Source organism: Ambystoma mexicanum, chromosome 1p (genome assembly GCF_040938575.1).
Source record: "Ambystoma mexicanum isolate Mex_15411 chromosome 1p, UKY_AmexF1_1, whole genome shotgun sequence".
NCBI classification, from domain to species: Eukaryota; Metazoa; Chordata; class Amphibia; order Caudata; family Ambystomatidae; genus Ambystoma; species Ambystoma mexicanum.
This window is the reverse complement of record NC_090921.1, coordinates 410,396,165-410,414,226: the sequence shown is the minus strand read 5'-3', so window position 1 is coordinate 410,414,226 and position 18,062 is coordinate 410,396,165. Positions and strand designations below refer to the sequence as shown.

Here is an 18,062-nt window from a genome sequence, read left to right as displayed (position 1 = left end):
TCATATGAATAGCACCAGAGTATGCGGTTGCCCGGCTGCTTAGCTGAGGGGAAGGTTGCCAGTCAGCCATAACACGGAGTCGAGAGCGCCCGTGGTGCGCACATGAAGGAGCAACTTGGTGGCACACAAAAAAGGGGAACGGGCAGGTGCATGATAGGCAGCACAGACGGTGTGGCCGGTGCTCCCGTGTGGACATAAAGTAAAAAGTAACTCGGGTGCTCTGACCCTTGAGACGGGAGCAGAAGGCGACAATACAGCGGAGGCACAGCTGGATGCAAGCACCACGTAGCCACGGCTAAACCAACAGTAGTAAGCAGGACTGCGGGCGCTAGGAGCCTTTTTGCATGGGAAGGAAACAACCCTGATATATCCCCTGGTGGAGAATAGAGCTTGCTGAAGTGGTCATGCTCCACTGCTCCTTGCATTATCTGGAAATTGTGTTTGGGGACACTGGGCACGCTCCTCACTCACACCGCTGCATATCAGTCACGGCTAAACTGCAGACTGTATACAACATAAGTGGAGGCCAACCAGCGGGTCTGAAACCCTGGGGAAGTTTTGTGTATTGCCCTCCCTCCCTCTTGTCCCGCACAGTAACTACAGTTTTAATAAATTGCTAGTACAGTCTGAGCACTATGATGTCTAACAAACCCCTTAGACAGAAAGGCAAACAGCCCACATTGGATGATTTCGCAAAAACACCACCAGGCGCAGAAGGGGCCAGGAAGAAAGCCAAGACCCCTGAAGGGGGCTCAGATGCAATGGGCAAAGAAGAGATTCTGGCGGCGATAGCAGTGCAGTGGTTTGTTGTAGTTGGGGAGGGTGGAAAGTTGGGGGGTGAGCCTACACTCCGGGAAAACCGATATGAACCATGGGAGACCTTAAGATAGTTACTTGGAATGTTAGGGGGCTCAACAGTTATCTGAAACAAAACAAGGTTATGATGTACCTGCGAAGACAGAAAGTGGACATAGCCTTGTTACAAGAAACTCACTTAACGCAAGAGAAACTGGAAGTGCTACGGAAGAAATGAAAAGGGACGGTAGTAGGTGCAGCATATGCAGTTTATGCAAGAGGGGTAGGTACATGGGTGGCCCCACATGTCCTGTTCCAACTGTTGTGCTCGGTAGCGGAATTGGATGGTAGTCATGAAAGGACTGGTGGAAAATAAAGAGATATGTATAGTAAATACCTATGCCCCGAATCAAGACACGGCAGCGTATTTTAGAACCCTGTATAGCAAACTTAGTGGTAGTGTGGGGGAGATTTTAATTGAGTGACAGGTCGGACACTAAGGAAGACAGACCCACTCCGGCTGCCAAGGTACTGCAGTCATTACTGGCAGATTTTGGACTAGACGATGCGTGGAGGTCACGCCATCCACAGGAGAGGCAGTACTCACACTATGCGGCCCCCCTAGGGCCTATACACTAGACTAGACTAGGTGTTTGTAACGCATGAACTAATGGCTGAAATAACGCTTGCGGAATATAAAGCAAGGGTCCTCTCAGACCACTCACCACTGATGTTAGTGTGGCAATACCGACCCCCGGCGAGAAGGATACCCACGTGGCGCCTGCGTGCCGAGGCGCTGAAAGATAACGTATTCAGAGAAGACATGAGAGAGGAAATAATAAGTTACTTCGAGATAAACACTGGCAGTGTTAAGACAGCAGGCACACTCTGGGAGGCCTTTAAGGTGGTGGTGAGGGGATTGCCATAGCCAAGTCTGGGGGACTGCAGAAGGAGATCCTGACTCATCTGTGGAAAGCGGAAACGGAGCTTGAAAGGATGTCTGAAAGGGCTAGTAATGCCAAGGAAGACACGGCGATCGTCCTAAGCCTGCAACCAACAGAAATGTGCTGTATACTAGGAAAGACTATGCAATCTTAATTATTAAAAGTATATAGAGAGACAGCATGCAGGAGGAGACAGGCCGGGGAGACTCCTGGCATGGCTATACAAAAACGAGAGCCCTAGGCCCCCAATTAGAATGATAGTGAGGTCGAATAGGAGCACAATAGACACACAAGAGGGGGTTAATCAGAAATTTGCAGAGTATTATAGGCATCTGTATAGGGATGAAGCAGGTAGCAGCAGCACAGAGTTAAGAGACACATTGGAAGATATCGGACTACCCCAGATAAGTGCAGAGGAGAGGGAGGAACTAGATGCCCTGATTACCCTAGAGGAATTAGAAGAGGTAGTGAGGCAACTGCCCACATGCAAAACCCCGGAACGGATGGACTCCCAAGCGAGTTCTATAAAACACAGGTACTCCCTCCTCCCCCCACTGCTTGAGATGCTTAACGAGGCATATGAAGCTGGGCACTTACCGGAATCCTTACGCGAAGCGGTCATTATACCACTTACCAAACCCAATAAACCTGGTAGCGACTGTGGGTCCTACAGGCCCCTGTCGATGTTAAATCAAGATAGCAAAATTCTGACAGCGCTCTTGGCGAACAGACTAAAGAAGGTCATTAATAAGTTGATACATCCAGAACAGGATATGTCCCGAATAGAAACATCTCAAATAACTTGAGGCGACTCCACCGAGTTATTGAACATACCAACGGAGACGCAAACGAGATGGCGATAGTATCATGAGATGCGATCAAGGCGTTTGATTAGGTTAAGTGGCCCTGGTTAGCTGCGGCTCTAGCCAATTATGGTATGGGACCAGGATATCTCCAATGGGTTAAACTGCTATATAGTGTACCACTTGCTAGAGTGAAGACAGGAGCTGTAGTTTCCGAAAGATGGCAACTCGGCAGAGGCACCAGGCAAGGCTGCCCATGGTCCCCCATGCTGTATCTCTTAGCCTTGGAGCCCCTGGTGATTTATTTAAGACAGCAATATGATGCGATAGGCATCGTCGTTGGGGAGAAGCCACATCTAATTTCATTTTATTCAGATGATATGTTACTGTATTTGCCTTACCCAGAAGAGAACCTCCAATATATATTAGAAGTGATGAAGAGGTTTGCAGAATTATCAGGTATAGATGTGAATCCAAGTAAGTCCTGCATGTTCCCGCTGGGCAGGTATAAAGGGCTCCCCCTGGAGCAGTTGCCGATTCTACAGATACCGTGGGAGGTTGACTCATTCAGATATCTGGGGGTAGATATATATCATACGGTAGAAGCTGAGCATAAATATAACACGCAAAGAACAGTTAAGAAACTGGAGAGTAGCATGAAGTTTTGGGCAAAGCTCCCCCTGGCAATGATGGGACGAGGGGCGATGCTCAAGATGGTGGCACTGCCCAGATTGTTGCACTGCTTCGCGAACATCCCATACTCAATACCCAAGAAATTCTTTGTTAAGCTGAATGCTATATGCAGGGAATTCTTATGGCACTGGATGAGGAACAGGGTAGCCCTGTGGAAATTACAAAATCTGTATGAGAGAGGAGGCATTAAATTACCAAACTGGGAGGCATACTATGTAGCTAGTCAATTACAATACGTAGGTAAATGGCTCTCAGATGAAAAAACGGGCTATTTCAGAGGGACTGCGCCCCATACTTTCTGCAAGAGATGATGATATGGCTGCCCAAATCGGAGTTGGGAGGCCGTCCGGGGATGATGAGCCTTGGTTGGAGGATATGGAGAAGAGCGTGCCTGTTAATGGAAAAACCATCCCCGTGCTTCCCACAGATCCCATTGGTTGCGGTGGTTGGAAGCGAAAAGCAGCTAAGGCTAATGATTAGAAGGCACTGGGAACCGGTAGGGATAGCAACAATGGGGGATGTGTGGCAGGAGGGCAGGATACTGGAATTGGGGGAGCTGGTAGAACTAATGGGGTTGCATGGTGGGCAATATATCACGTATCATGGTGTGGTGCAACGAATTAAAGACACCTGGTCGGAAGTGGTATTGGCGGAGGAACCAGATGACATTATAGATACGATATATGACATAGCAGAAGGGGGACATGAAACATCTAGACTATATGAGATGATAATGTCCCAGGCGGGCAAGGAGGTGGTGCAACTCAGACTGGACTGGGAAGAGGAAGTAGGGGCCCCAATGAGTGATGGGTTGTGGGAGAGAGCACAAGGATATCATAAAAAGGTATTGAGAAATGCGAGGTTACAGCAGATACAATTGTACATAACCCACAGGGCGTACCTAACGCCTCAAAAGATGGCTAAATTTAAGAACGCCGGATGTCAGGTGTGCCCTAAATGTAATGAGGAAAATGCAGGAATGGTGCATATGTTTTGGGCGTGCCCATTGATAGAGAAATACTGGGAGGAAATAGCGCAGAAAACGGAAGGCAAATGGATCCATATGAAGGTGGATACTGCATGGGCTTGTTTGATAGGAGGTTTTCCCAGAGCACGTAAGCTTAAGCATGTAAGCAAACTGAAAGACCTAGCTTATGTCCTAGCAAAGAGGAGAATTGCGATGGGTTGGAAGGCATGTCACAGACCGAAAATAGAAACTTGGTGGAAGGATCTGCAGAAGTGGGCGGAGGCTGAAACAGTGGTATGGCAGGAAGCGTGTACTGGGGAGACAGAGGAAGAAGCCGGAACCCTATCGGGTTGGAGGCAATTCATTGCGGAATTATTTGGGCCTTCGCATGACTGAGTTCTGTTGAACAGGAATCCCTACTGTAAAGGGAAGAGACTGAAAAAGGGGGGAGTAGGGCAGGAAGGGCAGAGGGAGGGGGAGATGCAGTGGGTTTGACGATAGCAATGTACATTTATTTGTGATTGCCATCATGCATCCACTGTAAATTTGGTTTGAGTTGTTTTTTTGGATAAAATCAATAAAATTGTTAAACAAAAAAAAACTATGTGCAGGCCCGACTAGCCCCAACAGATCAAGGGAAGGGAATATCAAAATGGGGTCTGGGAGGTCTTAGCAGAAGCAGAGTTGTGCTACAAAATTTGAAAAGAGTGATGAAAAGCTAGTGCGGAGCACCTTTCACCATCCTCATGCTAGTCCTCATTCCTTGCTTGTGGATGACCCCAACCCGACACACATACAATATTACATCTTTTGGCAGCCAGCCAACCAACCATCCAACAACAGTCATCATATTCAAGCTTTCTTTCGCTCCTGCGTGAGCAACTTCAGGAAGGTAGATTCCAGAGGAATTCCAGACATCACACCCCAAGGCGCACACATACAAAGATTCCTGGCTGAGCAAAAGTCAGTAATGACCATATATTTGGCCATTTCCAGTAGCCCCTGACCCACACACTTCAACTTCAGCCATTTTAAGGTTCACTCAGGGAGCAAGAAAGGCACTCTGTGCTGCCAAATAATCAGAATGGTTGGAGGCTAAGGTGCACCTTTCCGGTGTCTTCCACCTTTGTGGTGGTGGTGCGGGTCATAAGAGATCCTAAGAAGCCCCAAACATTACAGTTGCATGTGTTCAAGGAGACTTGGATAGGATTAACTAGGGAACAATGGTTAGGACATCAGGGAAACAAAGCAAAAAGTTCAGGGGCTCCCCAAAAGTGAATTTTCTACCCAATAGAAAATCACCAGTGATCAGTGGGTTAGAGAAACACGGTTTAAAAGCTCACTAGAAACAAAGCCCTTGAAGGCCAGTAGAGACATGGTTTTCAATACCTCTCCTTAAAAGAGAATCTTGTACTTGTGGTTTGAAGGCAAGCACAGGGGCAAAACATGCCCAATGATCCAGGGGTCTGCGATGCATGTTGGAATTGCCTCAGGAAACTGCCCAGGACAAGCAACAATTGAAGACTAGATGGCCAAAAAGGACTAGCATGAAACACTGTAGACCAGAGGGGAGAAATGCATCCTGCATAAAAACAAGTGAAAGGATATGAAGTAGTTTGCAACTCAGCTGCAAGAAGAATCAGATTGATGCATGCAGAGATGAAAGAAAGCAGCAAACACCTCTATATGATACTAGGGTAAAATGTGTGGGGGTAACAATCATCGTCTAAGGTAGGGGAAGAAACATGGTAGCTGATTGATTGCAGAAGAAAGTGAGGTAATGTTAAACTGAAGGCAAAAATGGACCGAACATTGACATATGTAGGATTTCTTCACGCAACCTCTCTATACATCTGGTGGCCTGCAAAACATTATTAGGTGGGAATGCATCGTGCCTAAGACATCAGGTAGTCTGCGGTTTATGTTGTCATCAAAAAACTCTTTAAACAAATATAAAAAGTAGTTAAGCATACCATTGGAAACAAGAAGTGGTTTAACATGCAAAATGACAGCCTTACTAGGTTGCTTAAGTCTAAGTTCCATGGCTGGATCAGCAGATTTTTCTTTACGGCTATCGCAGAGGATTCGCTCTCGTTCTTTTTCAGCCCTGTATTCTAAGAGCTGTTTCTGAGCCTGGCGGTAAATTTTTAAAAGTCGTGCACACAAAGTCTGGTGAAGGCGCAGGAAGAAATACCAGTTATTGTTGGCAAAGAAAAGACTGTACACTTCTTCCATGGATATATGAGCATTGGCTGGTGCAGGTCGTTCTTCAGTGGGGGAAGGGCAAGTTTCAGCAGGCGCTGGGCAGGTCTCCCGCGGCTCAGGCTTTGGGCTGACCTGTGACGGTGTCCCCGGTTTTTTGCGGTGATCAGCTGCCTCTGGACTGGGCTCTCCAGTCGTTTCCTTGTCCTCATCTGCAGACTCTTCTGACATTCCGAGTTGCGATGGGCAGGAGAAGAAGAGTTCTGGAAGAAAATGGTGGATGATTTGCCGAATAGTGTCTTTGTCTTCCTTCTGAATGGCAGGCTGTCTCTTCACATAGTAGCTGATCAGGGCAGCGGCATCTTCCAAAATGTGTTTATCTTCATATACGAAGATCAGGTGAGGCTGATTGGTGGAGCTTGTTCTACCTTCAGAGTGCTGCTCCTGGTGCTGTAGGAGAAAAATATTGTATTAGTTGCATGCCTTTTATTGTACACTATACCAAATCTATCATTAGATTCCCTGTGAGGAGCCTCTTTCATTGAGGGTGGGAGTAAAAGGAAGGCCAGTGTTTAAGCCTAATTTCTACCATTTCAATCAGAACAATCCTAGCATTGTCAGTGATGAGTAGATCAATGGTCAGAGACAACCACCACTAGCTCCACCTCCTCTCGCATCTGACCCTTTTTGTCCCACCACCTCCTCACCCACCTAAGGCAAACGGATCGCAGTCAGAAATTCCAAAGTTTCCCACCCTCGCAGTGCAAGCTCATCTATCTCATTTGGCCACATTTTAAGCGCTCTGAAATTGACAACTATAATAAAAAAAAAACTAAAAAACACTACATTGGGATTTTCAAGCGTAGATGGTAGCCCATTGGTTCCCAATGAACTCTGGAGCACCCAAGTGACCTTTATGATTAGCTGTCTCACCCAAAAAGGTCTCCAGAAGTAAGCCCCAAAATTCCTTGCAATAAAATACATCTTTACTCTACAGGTAAGTTTGCAATCTACAAATCAAAACTTAGTTCACATTTCCAGAACATGCTGCAAATCCTAAAATGGATCACTCTATGCCGTGGGTCTGCAACCTTTGGATCTCCACATGTGTTGGACTACAATTCCTATCAGGTCTACCCAGAATAGTATGTGTTAAGAGATCATGGGAGTTGTCCAACACATATGGAGAGCCAAAGGCTGCAGACCACCTGCACTACACAGTTCATGGACTCAGAGTAAGCAGGCAGAGCCCTACCTCAGTACATCAGCAACAAATCAAGTTACATACGCACACTGAAAACGCACCTCTTATAGTCGTCGTACAATCACTTTTGCAGAGGTGTTTCAAAGTGATTCAATTTATGCTGCTCCACTATACATGTAATTTCATATATTAATGACATGATCCATGATGAGATCATGTTTACTCTGAGCAGAGATCGCATAGCTAATTTCTATTTCTAGCCATATATTTTTTAATTGACAATATAAAAAAACAATGATCAGGGCCTGAAGGCCGAGAACAAAAGACTGACTTTGCGGAATACAGTCCATAAAAGCCACCACCACAAGACCGGTCTTTTGTTTCTGACCCTACTGCTTTTTAGCTGTGGGGATGGTGGTGGGAGGGATACTCCCGCACCATCTCTCTGCTGCAATGCCCCCTGCCCTCCTCTCCACTACCGTACTTCACATACCTGCTGTGGCCCTCTGTCTCATCTGGTTTGTGGGTCACATAATCCAAAGCCCAACATATTGCATGTTGCGCTTTGTTACTCAATCTGTTGGGCTTCAGGTACTTGGCCTCCAGACCACAAACTGCTCCAGTGGAACTGAAATGCAACTGCTTTATAATCCAAATTTCGGAACTGTGAGGGTGATGTCTGGTCTGGATGCCTGAGAGAAATTCACATCTTGTGTTAAAGCCCGATAAGAATCCCAAGAAAGTTGGAATATGGCAAACCTCAGTGACTGGATGGATGTCAATAGCTTTAAAGTAGGAGTATGCACTTGGCTCCCAACTTTCCTACTTAACCTGGGAGTCTGCATCTGTATGTTATTGAAACACTGAGGTTGGAGAGAATACCGTTCCAGTATGGAGGAACAGAATATGAGAAGTTGTCTAAGAACCACTACTGGTGTATACTGGGAAGTCAACTTTAATTGCACCTGCGAAAGGCCGATACAAAAGTCTAGAGTTTCTGTGACTCCTGTTATATTGGACCCGCAAGATCAACTAATTGTGCACTCTGGGACGATTGAGCGAAACTCCCTAAATGAGCATGCTCATCTCAAATCAACACAATTTAAGGAGGACCCAAGTGAGGTCACTTTGGATGTGCTAAACTTTGTACTCAACTCACTTGTTAAAGTATTCGAATTACTAATACAATATGATATAAGGCATTTATAATGAGCCTATCCACAAGGGTTTCAAGGCGCGAGAATGGGTGAAGTAAAGGGACATTCTGGCATTTTATTGTAAATGACCAAGGAACTGGGCAGCTGTATATATAGTGGGATTGAAGGAAGCGATTATTAACGTTAGAGCAATCGATGGTATGAAAGCAGAATTGCCACACCATTCGATCCTTTTAGAAGAATTAAAGGCAGCATCGACAGCTCAGACAGAAAATGCCAATCTGGTTACTTTTGTATGTGGCATTCAGGTTACAACAGGTCTTAATGAGTTAAACCCACCACTTAACACCAAAGACAGGTTGTAACGCCTTGGACGATGCGCCATGGTCTGAGTCTGTTTTAGAGGAGTTTTCAGGGTTGGCCCACGTCACTTGTGAATCGGACGACAACAAAGTCCTAGTGGAATACAGGATTGTACCCACTACTTAGAATGAAAACATAATTTGAAAAAGAGGAAAAAGAAGGGACCGGCGAATCCAGTTCCAGGGGTAGGGAATTGCAGGTGCAAATAAAATAAAAAAACAAAAAAAAATATTCAAAAAAGAAATTAAACGTCAAGGGTCGTAATACAAGGAAAGGATCTAAATTGAAATGTTTACGAGCTCTATATCTACCAAGTTCGGATGAAATGAAAGGGAAGTCTGTACAGTAGGTCCCAATGAGGCAGTTTGTCATTCTCCTAAACAAATACCATTAGCGCCTATTTTTAAGAAGCATGCCAAGAAATCGCAGAAGGCTTTACCTCAAATTTAGAATAGTTGTAACATACTTCAAGAAGACTAAGAAGCTGCCTGTCAAACTGAGGTGCCCTTGTTACCAACTACCAATTTCAGTATGGAACGACTCTGTGAAACTAACAAGGAGGTACTGGTTTTTGTAAGATCTGCAGCTTAACTGCAAGGTAAGACTCTGGACCCTCCAAATGTATCAAAGAGTGTGTCTGTCCAGTGTGGCGAGTCTCTAGATGAGCCCCCAAGAGAGAGCGAGTACCCAGACCACTGATGATATTCTTGGGAGCAAAGCAAATGCCATCCCCCCAATTTCGGGGGGAACTGAAAGGGAGGTGTAATTGGTTCATAATGGAATGCGTCTTCCCAGGTGAAGACTATTATGTAATGAATAGAGGCACCATCCTGTCCATGCTGCACGACATACCGACTCTCAGAATCATCACGACCAAGGACATATCCAGATTGAAGGATATCTTGGACAGTAGATTGGACATGGCTGTGATCGACATTTCATAGTTTTGGTCCAAAATCATCTCTTAACTTACATCGGCAAGTTGCGGCAGAGGGGCATTGACTTGAGTCCTTATAGTGAATATCTAATTGCTGCGAATAATTACGAATTGACCTCAGACTTACGGTGCAAATATTTGTCTGGTTAAGAAAAATTAGATCCCCATTTATTGAACTAAGCAGGGTTTGGTAATTGGATCTTGGTTCCTGAGGGATCTTTAGTCAGTCATCCGGAGGCCTATGTAGCCAGAACAGGTTTTTATTGTTGGACTGTTTGAACTCCTGAGGCTTCAAGCAGCTAACCTGTGAAGAAACTGCCATTACAAAGATTGGTGACACAGAACTAATCATAATTCAGGAATCGTTCCCGATAGAAAAAGTGATAGACAAAGTGTCACTAGACGATTTTATAGTATCCAAGCAAATGGCATTGAAAAACAGCTAATCAAGATTGGGCCCCAACACTGGAGTCTTTGTTCTCTCATCACCAGGCATTCAGGCAGCGCGAGTGAATACTTGCTGTGATCTAGGTTAACCATTGTTTATACATCTATACTGTAACTATCAGGAATTAAACTTGTAGGTGTTGATCGAGCAGCTAGAATGAATCCCAAAGATACATTTGAGTTCTGGGGATATGAACTATGCCTTCGATGACATAATCCTCGAGACGGAAGGCCCACCAGGGACATCGAGTCGAGTGCATCGATGCACAGCGCCCTCTGCCGATTTTATTTTCCCCGAAGCAGCTGAAGCTAGATATTGGAGATATGAAAGATAAGGAATAAGTCAGAGGACACAATCAATTCTAAAAGGTACTGTGGAAAAAGCATGGTCAACAGGTTGACATGGCAAGAGTGCCGCCATAGTGTATTTTAAGGCCTAGGACACAATGAAGAGAATGAAGACCCTGATGTTGAGCTGCGGCTCGGTTTAGCCCAGTCCCAAGAGAAATTGCCTTTCCATCCACCAAGAGAGAAACCAAGGTCAGAGGGACCCACACGGCACAAACGCTAATTGTGCTAGGGTGCACAGCTCGAAGGAATGGAATGTTAGATGTGGTATGGAGACGAAGGTATGTGTTAGGGAGATCCTGGTTGTGCTTAATCCCCTCTCCTAGAGAGACCCCCAGAACTTTTTGCTGGACTTCTGGACCTTTTTCTTTTAATCCTGAATGAATGGAGCAGTTTTCCACTGATTCATTGTTATGGGCTCTGTCTATTGGAACTCTATTCTCTGTATTCTATCTGTAATATGGAATTTGTCTGCTCCATAGCTCTTAAAAGGAATCTGTGTTTCACTACTGCAGCACACAGCTCCTTATGGACAGTGTTGCTGGGGACCCTTTGGGTACTCCTTTAAGATTCGTTTTCCTATATCCTTAAGCAACTTCAGTTCTTAAGGATAGAGCGATACTTAAGTGTCTCTCCCAAAACTCTATAATGAGAATGGCGCACACACCACCTTCAGTGGAGTGCCAAAGGGATACTTGGTATCACCCTTCTCTCCGATTATGTGACTTTTTAGTCAAGTAGCCAATCACCTAGTTAAGGCTGGTAGCAGTGGGCGTGTTCTACCAACTATTGTGTATTTCTTATACCGCAGGCTATGTCCATAGCCCCGGTAGTGCACAGGAGGGGCATCCAAGTACCAACTTGAGGCCTCCCTTCTTTTTTCGCCATGTCTAGTGTGGTTGTTCTTTGTTAGCCCTTCTACCATTCTGAGAGGGGGAGGTCTGTGTGTGTGTTTTGCTTTTTCTAGGAACAAGTAGGCATCCCGCCTATGCAACAGAGTGTCAGGGCAGGTAGGAAGTCGGAGGAGGAGTCTTCCACCCTCTGTCCTGTCTCCCCGAGAGCGCCTGAATAGGATCAGCTCTCACAGGGGGTCTGGCTGTCCTGATTGGACAGCCCAACGCCCCTTTCTGTAAAATGCAGAGAGAGATTGCAGAGGAGTGTGTGTGCTGGAACTGTATAAAAGGGGAGGCTTTTTGAGTATGAAGCAAGTAGACCGCAGGAAACAGAAGTAACCGAAGATGACCAGAGAGGCCTGCAGACTCTTTGCAAGACCATGAAGCGACCACTGCTGTCCTGACCCTGTTTTCTATGCGACAGAGGAGCTCCGAAGAGGACTCCTTCCCTTTGGCTGGTGGGAACAACCAGTCCCAAGATAAACTTTGCAATAAGCCATCTCCCAAGTTCCTAGGAGTTTCCAGAGCTGCAGAACCCCAATACCAGGGGACCTGCTGCCCATTTCGAGCACATCGTCGTGGGAAGGCAAATCCGCCCAAATCTGTGCTGGACCCAACTCCAACTGGGACTGCAGGAAGCGAAGAAGATTGACCGGCGATCCGTGTCCTTTGTTGGTGCTGCTGGAAAGGCACCAAAACCGCAGAGTGAACCAAGAAGTTGCTGAAAGTCGTGCGACAGGTCCCCCTTCAAGACTGCTGCTGGAAGACACTGCCCATTGTGCTGCCTTTCGTCACCAGACCAATGAATCCGGAGGTCGGGTCCAGAGCTGCCACATGGCGGAGGAGCCAACACAAATACTTTCTTCAGACTCAAGGTACTTTGGGGATAAAGGTACTGCTTACCCGATCCCAAAAAGTCATTCCAGAGCGTTGGAGTGCACATAGAGGTATCCAGGACAACCCCCTCTTACCTCTGACCCAAGCTGCTGCTTGTGTCCCCATCGAGTCCGTATTTCAGTCTCCTTTGTTAGTTGCTAACTTGCTGCTTCAACAACTTTAGACACTAGAAGAAATCTGCAGGAACTCTTCACTATTCGCCGTTTGCCAAGACTACAAGCCCTCTCTGAACGCCCTTTAGCTAGGGTTGCATTTTCAGACTTAAAAGACTTGCCAGGCGAAGAAACCGTCTCTTGAACCTTGAACTAAGCTCATGTTGCACTAACCACTTATTTTTCAACCTTTAAGTGACTTTTCTATATGTGTTTGCAGATTAAATGCATTACTGTATAACCTGTTGAAAACCGCATGAGTGCGCAATTACTGATATGATATATGATATGGCATTTATAACGCGCTTACACACAAGTGTTTCAAGACGTGACGAGGGAAGGGAGGGGGAACAAAGGGACGGACAACGACCCTACTAGGCCAGGTGTCAATCAGACTGCGCATGTGTGTGGGAAGGGGGCAGGGACAGTGCAATACATGGGAATAATAATAACAATAAGTGTCAGCCTGTGGCAAGTGCATGGGTAAGTGCAGACATCAGATGTCAAGAGCTGGAAGGGGGACTGTAGGGATACAGAAACAGTCCCCAAGTGTGGGGGTTGCCAGGTGGGCAGTGCAGGAGTGTGACACTTGGCGGGGGAGGAACCTGGGCCCGCAATCAGACGGTGTCCAGGTAGCCAGTGCAGTACTGGTTACAGCCAGAAGGTCAGCAGAGGAGAGGCGAAGAAAAAGCAGAAGCAAAGAGAAAGGTTTTGAGATGCTTCCGGAACCGGAGATGGTTCTTCTCAAGTTTAAGGGAGGCTGTTCCAGAGGCAGGCCCCAGCCGAAGAAAGATCTATCACCAACTTGTTGCTTGGATAAGCGACTGACCCTGAGGAAGTTGGAGGTGAATGAGCAAAGAGCTCGAGAAGGAAGATATTTGGGAAGAGAGAGTTCAAGGTATTGAGGCCCCAAGGCCCCAGAAGGCCTTGTGGACGATGCAGAGGGTTTTAAACTTTTAAACTTTTAAACTTAATCCTCGCAGCCACTGGTAGCCAGTGCAGAGATTTCAGTACTGGAGAGATACGATCCCTGGGCTTGAGGCCACGGACAAGTCTTGCAGTCCTGTTCTGGATACATTGCAGGGGGGGCGAGAGTAGAAGCAGGCAGATTTAGAAAGGCTGTTGCAATAGTCCAGCCTAGAGAGAACCAGAGCTCTGGAGACAGTGAGCTTCTGGGGGAAGGAGAGGAAAGGAATACTACCTCTGAGGAGCTGCAGCTGGTAGTGTGATTTCTTAGAGACTTCAGAGATGTGGGGAGAGAAGAAGAGTGTGGAGTCTAGGAGTACCCCGAGGTTTTTAGCCTTGCAGATGGGAGCAGGCAGAGGACCATGAGAGGCCGGCCAGAGAGCACCAGGAAAGGAGGGAACGGGTGTGCCGATGAGGAGAATCTCAGTCTTACTGGCATTAAGGCAGAGGTCATTGGCGGCACACCACTCCTGGATAGCAGACAGTCAAAGATGAGGGAAGGAGAGGAGGAGGCTGAGTGTAGCCTGAAAAGTGGGTCATCTGCATAGCACTGAAAGTTGTGGCAGAGCGCGGCGATGGGCAAGGAGTGCCAGGTATTGGTTGAACAGCCAGGGACAGAGGTTAGATCCCTGGGGGACACCACAGGTAGAGGAAAATACGATAACCTTGCCCTTTCCCTTTCTAACAGTGCTACAAATGTAACCGCAAATAAATACAAAAGTGAAAGTGTCCTTTGAAGTGTGGTATCTATTATTCCTAAGTTTTCTACCGTTACCGTCTGAAGTATTTAAAGAGAATCTGGTGTAAATATAATAAATGTGCCTGTCTAAGATTCGGAGTACTTACCTACAGCTCATATCTTTCTCTTAAAATAAGCCTTACTGCTCTGCCACACTACCAAGGTCCTGAGCTAGTACAGACTGATAAAAAGAGTTGGGGTTCTACAAACCACTGTAATAGCTTACTAAAGTTTTACTGCCAGTTGTACTTCACAGAACATGGCATGAGAGCTTGTGATGCCAACAGGCCAGGCGAAGATTCAGAGCACAACTGTCCTCAACCAAGGAGCAGTCATCTCATTTGAATTAAAAGTAGACACATAACCAAAGCAAAAACATCACTAAAATTCAAACTCAATGATGTGATGGTCACATCATTGTTGGGCAACAAATGGGGTTTTAAAGAGATAAGGGGGGAGCAGTTTCTGGAAAGTACAATGATTTTGGATAGGAAGAGCAAAGGTGATGCCAGTAAATTTATTTTAATGTCGGGGGTGCAGCTTGTCTGTGTTGTGGCGTCTGGTATAATAAGGCCCATTGTCTTACCAAAGCAAAGTTGACCTTACCAGTCTTACTTTGAACGTGCCTGGGTCAGAGGGGTGCACATCACGTGACTGTTCAGATTTATTAGTCTATAAATATACCTGCTAGCCAATCATGTACTAGCATGCAATAATGACTATGTAGTGGGCCATGGGCAAAGCGGAATGGGCTTGGATCAGGTGTACCAATAGGTCCAGGGACTAAAGCGGAGTATTAGCATGTTATATAGGTGGTAGCCAATGAGGGTGGTGGGCTGACATTTTAACCCATGCATGATAATGAGCACTTTTACGCTATATAACTTGTAACTTCTTGGGGCGTGACAAGCTCCGTGTCAGTTTGGTTCTACAGACTGCCTGAGACCTTTGCATATGATAAAACGTGTTTTCCCTAGCAAAGCAGTACAGTGGTGGTTTGGCCTTTTTGGATTACTACTGTGGTAAAGTGCTTATTGTGCGCTTATCAAAAGGGTTAAACCATTCTTCACCTTCTTAAGAGTTCACTGCTTAGCAATTCTACCACTTCAAAAGTCAGGACACACCCTGTAAGCCAAATAGGTTGATATATCTGGGTCCTAGAAATAAGAGCCAAGCAACATCTCCTTAATGGCAAGCTGTACTTTATGACTAGCTCTCACAACTATGAAGAGTGAAATCCGATTACTCAATCATTTTACCCTTGTGAGAGTCAGGACTAGCCTACTGGAAACCCTGCACATATGCTATTTAGAAATCTTTTCAAGGCCCTGCCAGAGGGCTTGTAGAAATTATTCCTTGCACCTAGGAAGGTGGTCTGCTGGTTAAGTCCCCAGACAATGAACAAAGGAACCAGCGATGCAGTGTACGTCACAAGATACCCAAAGCTTTGGGCAGGGACAGGGACAATGGAAGTTTGAAGAAAAGGCCCTGGGGGACAAGGGTGCAGCACAAGCAAGTGAATTCAGATTTTCTGCAGGTTATGGTTAAAATTCTAGGTGCAAATACTGCACACATAGGACCTGGAAAGGAAATCATCTTTGTTACTGGACTGCAGCATAAGAGAAGCAGCATTGTAGCCCAATACTGACCCTTTGGGACAGGCCATTTGATGCTATGGGTCAATACTCTGGACCAATGGGCAAGACAAAGGAGGTTCCCTTCTAAAGAGGACAGTTCAAGAGTCCGGGCTGGTGAGTTTTGGCATGAAGCAGCACTGGAGGAGAGTAGCTGATAGATTTCCAGTAGAGCACCGCAAAGGATAGGGGTCCTATTTCATTTCCAGTGATGCACACGGTCCAGCAGCCACAAGGGGATCAGACGCAGGCTGCAGTAGAGAAGGATGCTACAATCCTAGCCAGAACAAGGAAAGAGAGCGTGGGACAGGGCACAGGAGGAGCCGAGCTTCGCCTTCAGGCGGATCAGGATTCCAAAGAAAGCTTTAAGTAGGATCCTTAGCCTCACAGTGTTCTTCCAGCAACATCACATCAGAAGAAGTTCCAGTTCGTATTCTAGTGAATGGATTGGGTCTCCACAGTACAAACAAAGGCACGGGGTTCGGGTGACTATGAACCATCCAATCACATTTCCTGCACCTTTCGGTGGCATAGCCTTGATCTTCCCGGAGTGGGTCCCTTTTGCCCCAATACCCACCCAGCCCTACTCCTCCTTTGAAAGCCTGATCTGAAAGCTGGGCATCTCTCCTACTTCCTCTTTGACCATTGCCACTATCTACAGGCCCCCAGGACCAATCTCCTCTTTTCTGTCAGTGTTCTCAGGGAGAATTCTCATAAATGTGCCAATTCCCTTCACCTTAGAGACCCCCAGCAACTTTGCTGAATTTTGAGGACTTGATTATTTTTACCTGGAGAGAATGTGAGCCTTTTTACCCTTGCTGGGTGAGTGGCAGCTAGGCTGGAATGAATGGGAGGAAACTGGATAAAAGGCTAGTCTCTTGGCATGGAAGGCAGAGTCGACCACTGGAACGAAAGAACCGAAGACGAGCTGGAAGAGGACGGCTGCTGCAACTCCTGGACCGTTGGTTTGCCCGGTGAAGCCCTGGTGCATGTCCAAATTGCCAAGTTCATCTGGACAGGGAAGCCTGTGAAGGACGACTTCTCCCTTTGAGTTGGTGGGACCAATCAACTAGTAAGCCACCTGGATACCATTCTCGGAGCTGGTTGTATTTTCCTCAGAGTGCTGAAGGAAACCAAATAGCCAGGGAGAAGGACACCAGTTTGTGTGCTTGTCTACAGCTACCGGAATTGAAGATTTGCCTTTGCCAGCTTGATGACCAGTCCCCCGTGCAGTGCAGGAGTTCCCCCGACGTCCTCCCTCTTGGCCCCACGACTGAGGCTCAGGAACAGCGAGATCTGCAGGAACTTCCAGGAACAGAAGTCTTCAGCTGCATCTTTTTCTTCATTGTAAGGTACTGTGAAAACTCGACCAAGAGAACTTGCCTCTCACTGCGAAAGTGCTTGAAACTTTGGCAACTTGCAGGCCTAGTCAGCTTGTGACCCAACATATGAATCTCTCTTTTACAAACAACTTCTGAGAACTTTGGCAAAGACTTTTACGTTTAACTACCAGAACTGCCTATTCTGTACAAGACATTAGTCCATTGACTTTGGCCTAACCTATTGCATTGAATTGACTCCTCTCGTGAACTCAAACTATTTGCACTGTTGAAGTAAGAATAACTGTAAGCTTCTTTTTATTAACTTATGCCTTTTTGTTCCTACTTCAAATGCTCTGAATGCCATTTTGCTCCTCCTTCAAAGTAGTTTAAATGCCTCAGAAACTGATAGTGTAATGTACTGAAGTATATTTTTGTGTGATATAGATTGCCTCCTTCTAGTGAATGTTTTACAACCGACTTTGAAATAAATTAAGTGTTTTACCAAGAAACCTTGAGCATAAGTGTCTTTGAATACTTGTGATTGTAGACCTCTGTGTAACATCATTACAGCTCACATTCCCCTCTTGAGATAAGCCTGG

The 18,062-nt window shown here is 46.1% G+C and overlaps 1 protein-coding gene across 2 annotated transcripts in view; it reads right to left on the bottom strand.

The window, feature by feature from the left end:
• SIN3B (SIN3 transcription regulator family member B) overlaps window positions 1–18,062 on the bottom strand; it is a 1,409,802-nt gene that overhangs the window by 459,864 nt on the left and 931,876 nt on the right. Inside the window, exon 14 of one of the 2 annotated variants that reach the window (XM_069649207.1) lies at window positions 6,221–6,854. In XM_069649207.1, the coding sequence (XP_069505308.1) occupies window positions 6,221–6,854 (634 nt within the window). Of the gene's footprint in view, window positions 1–6,175; window positions 6,855–18,062 lie in introns of both variants that reach the window. The other variant, XM_069649206.1, reaches the window with a different exon arrangement.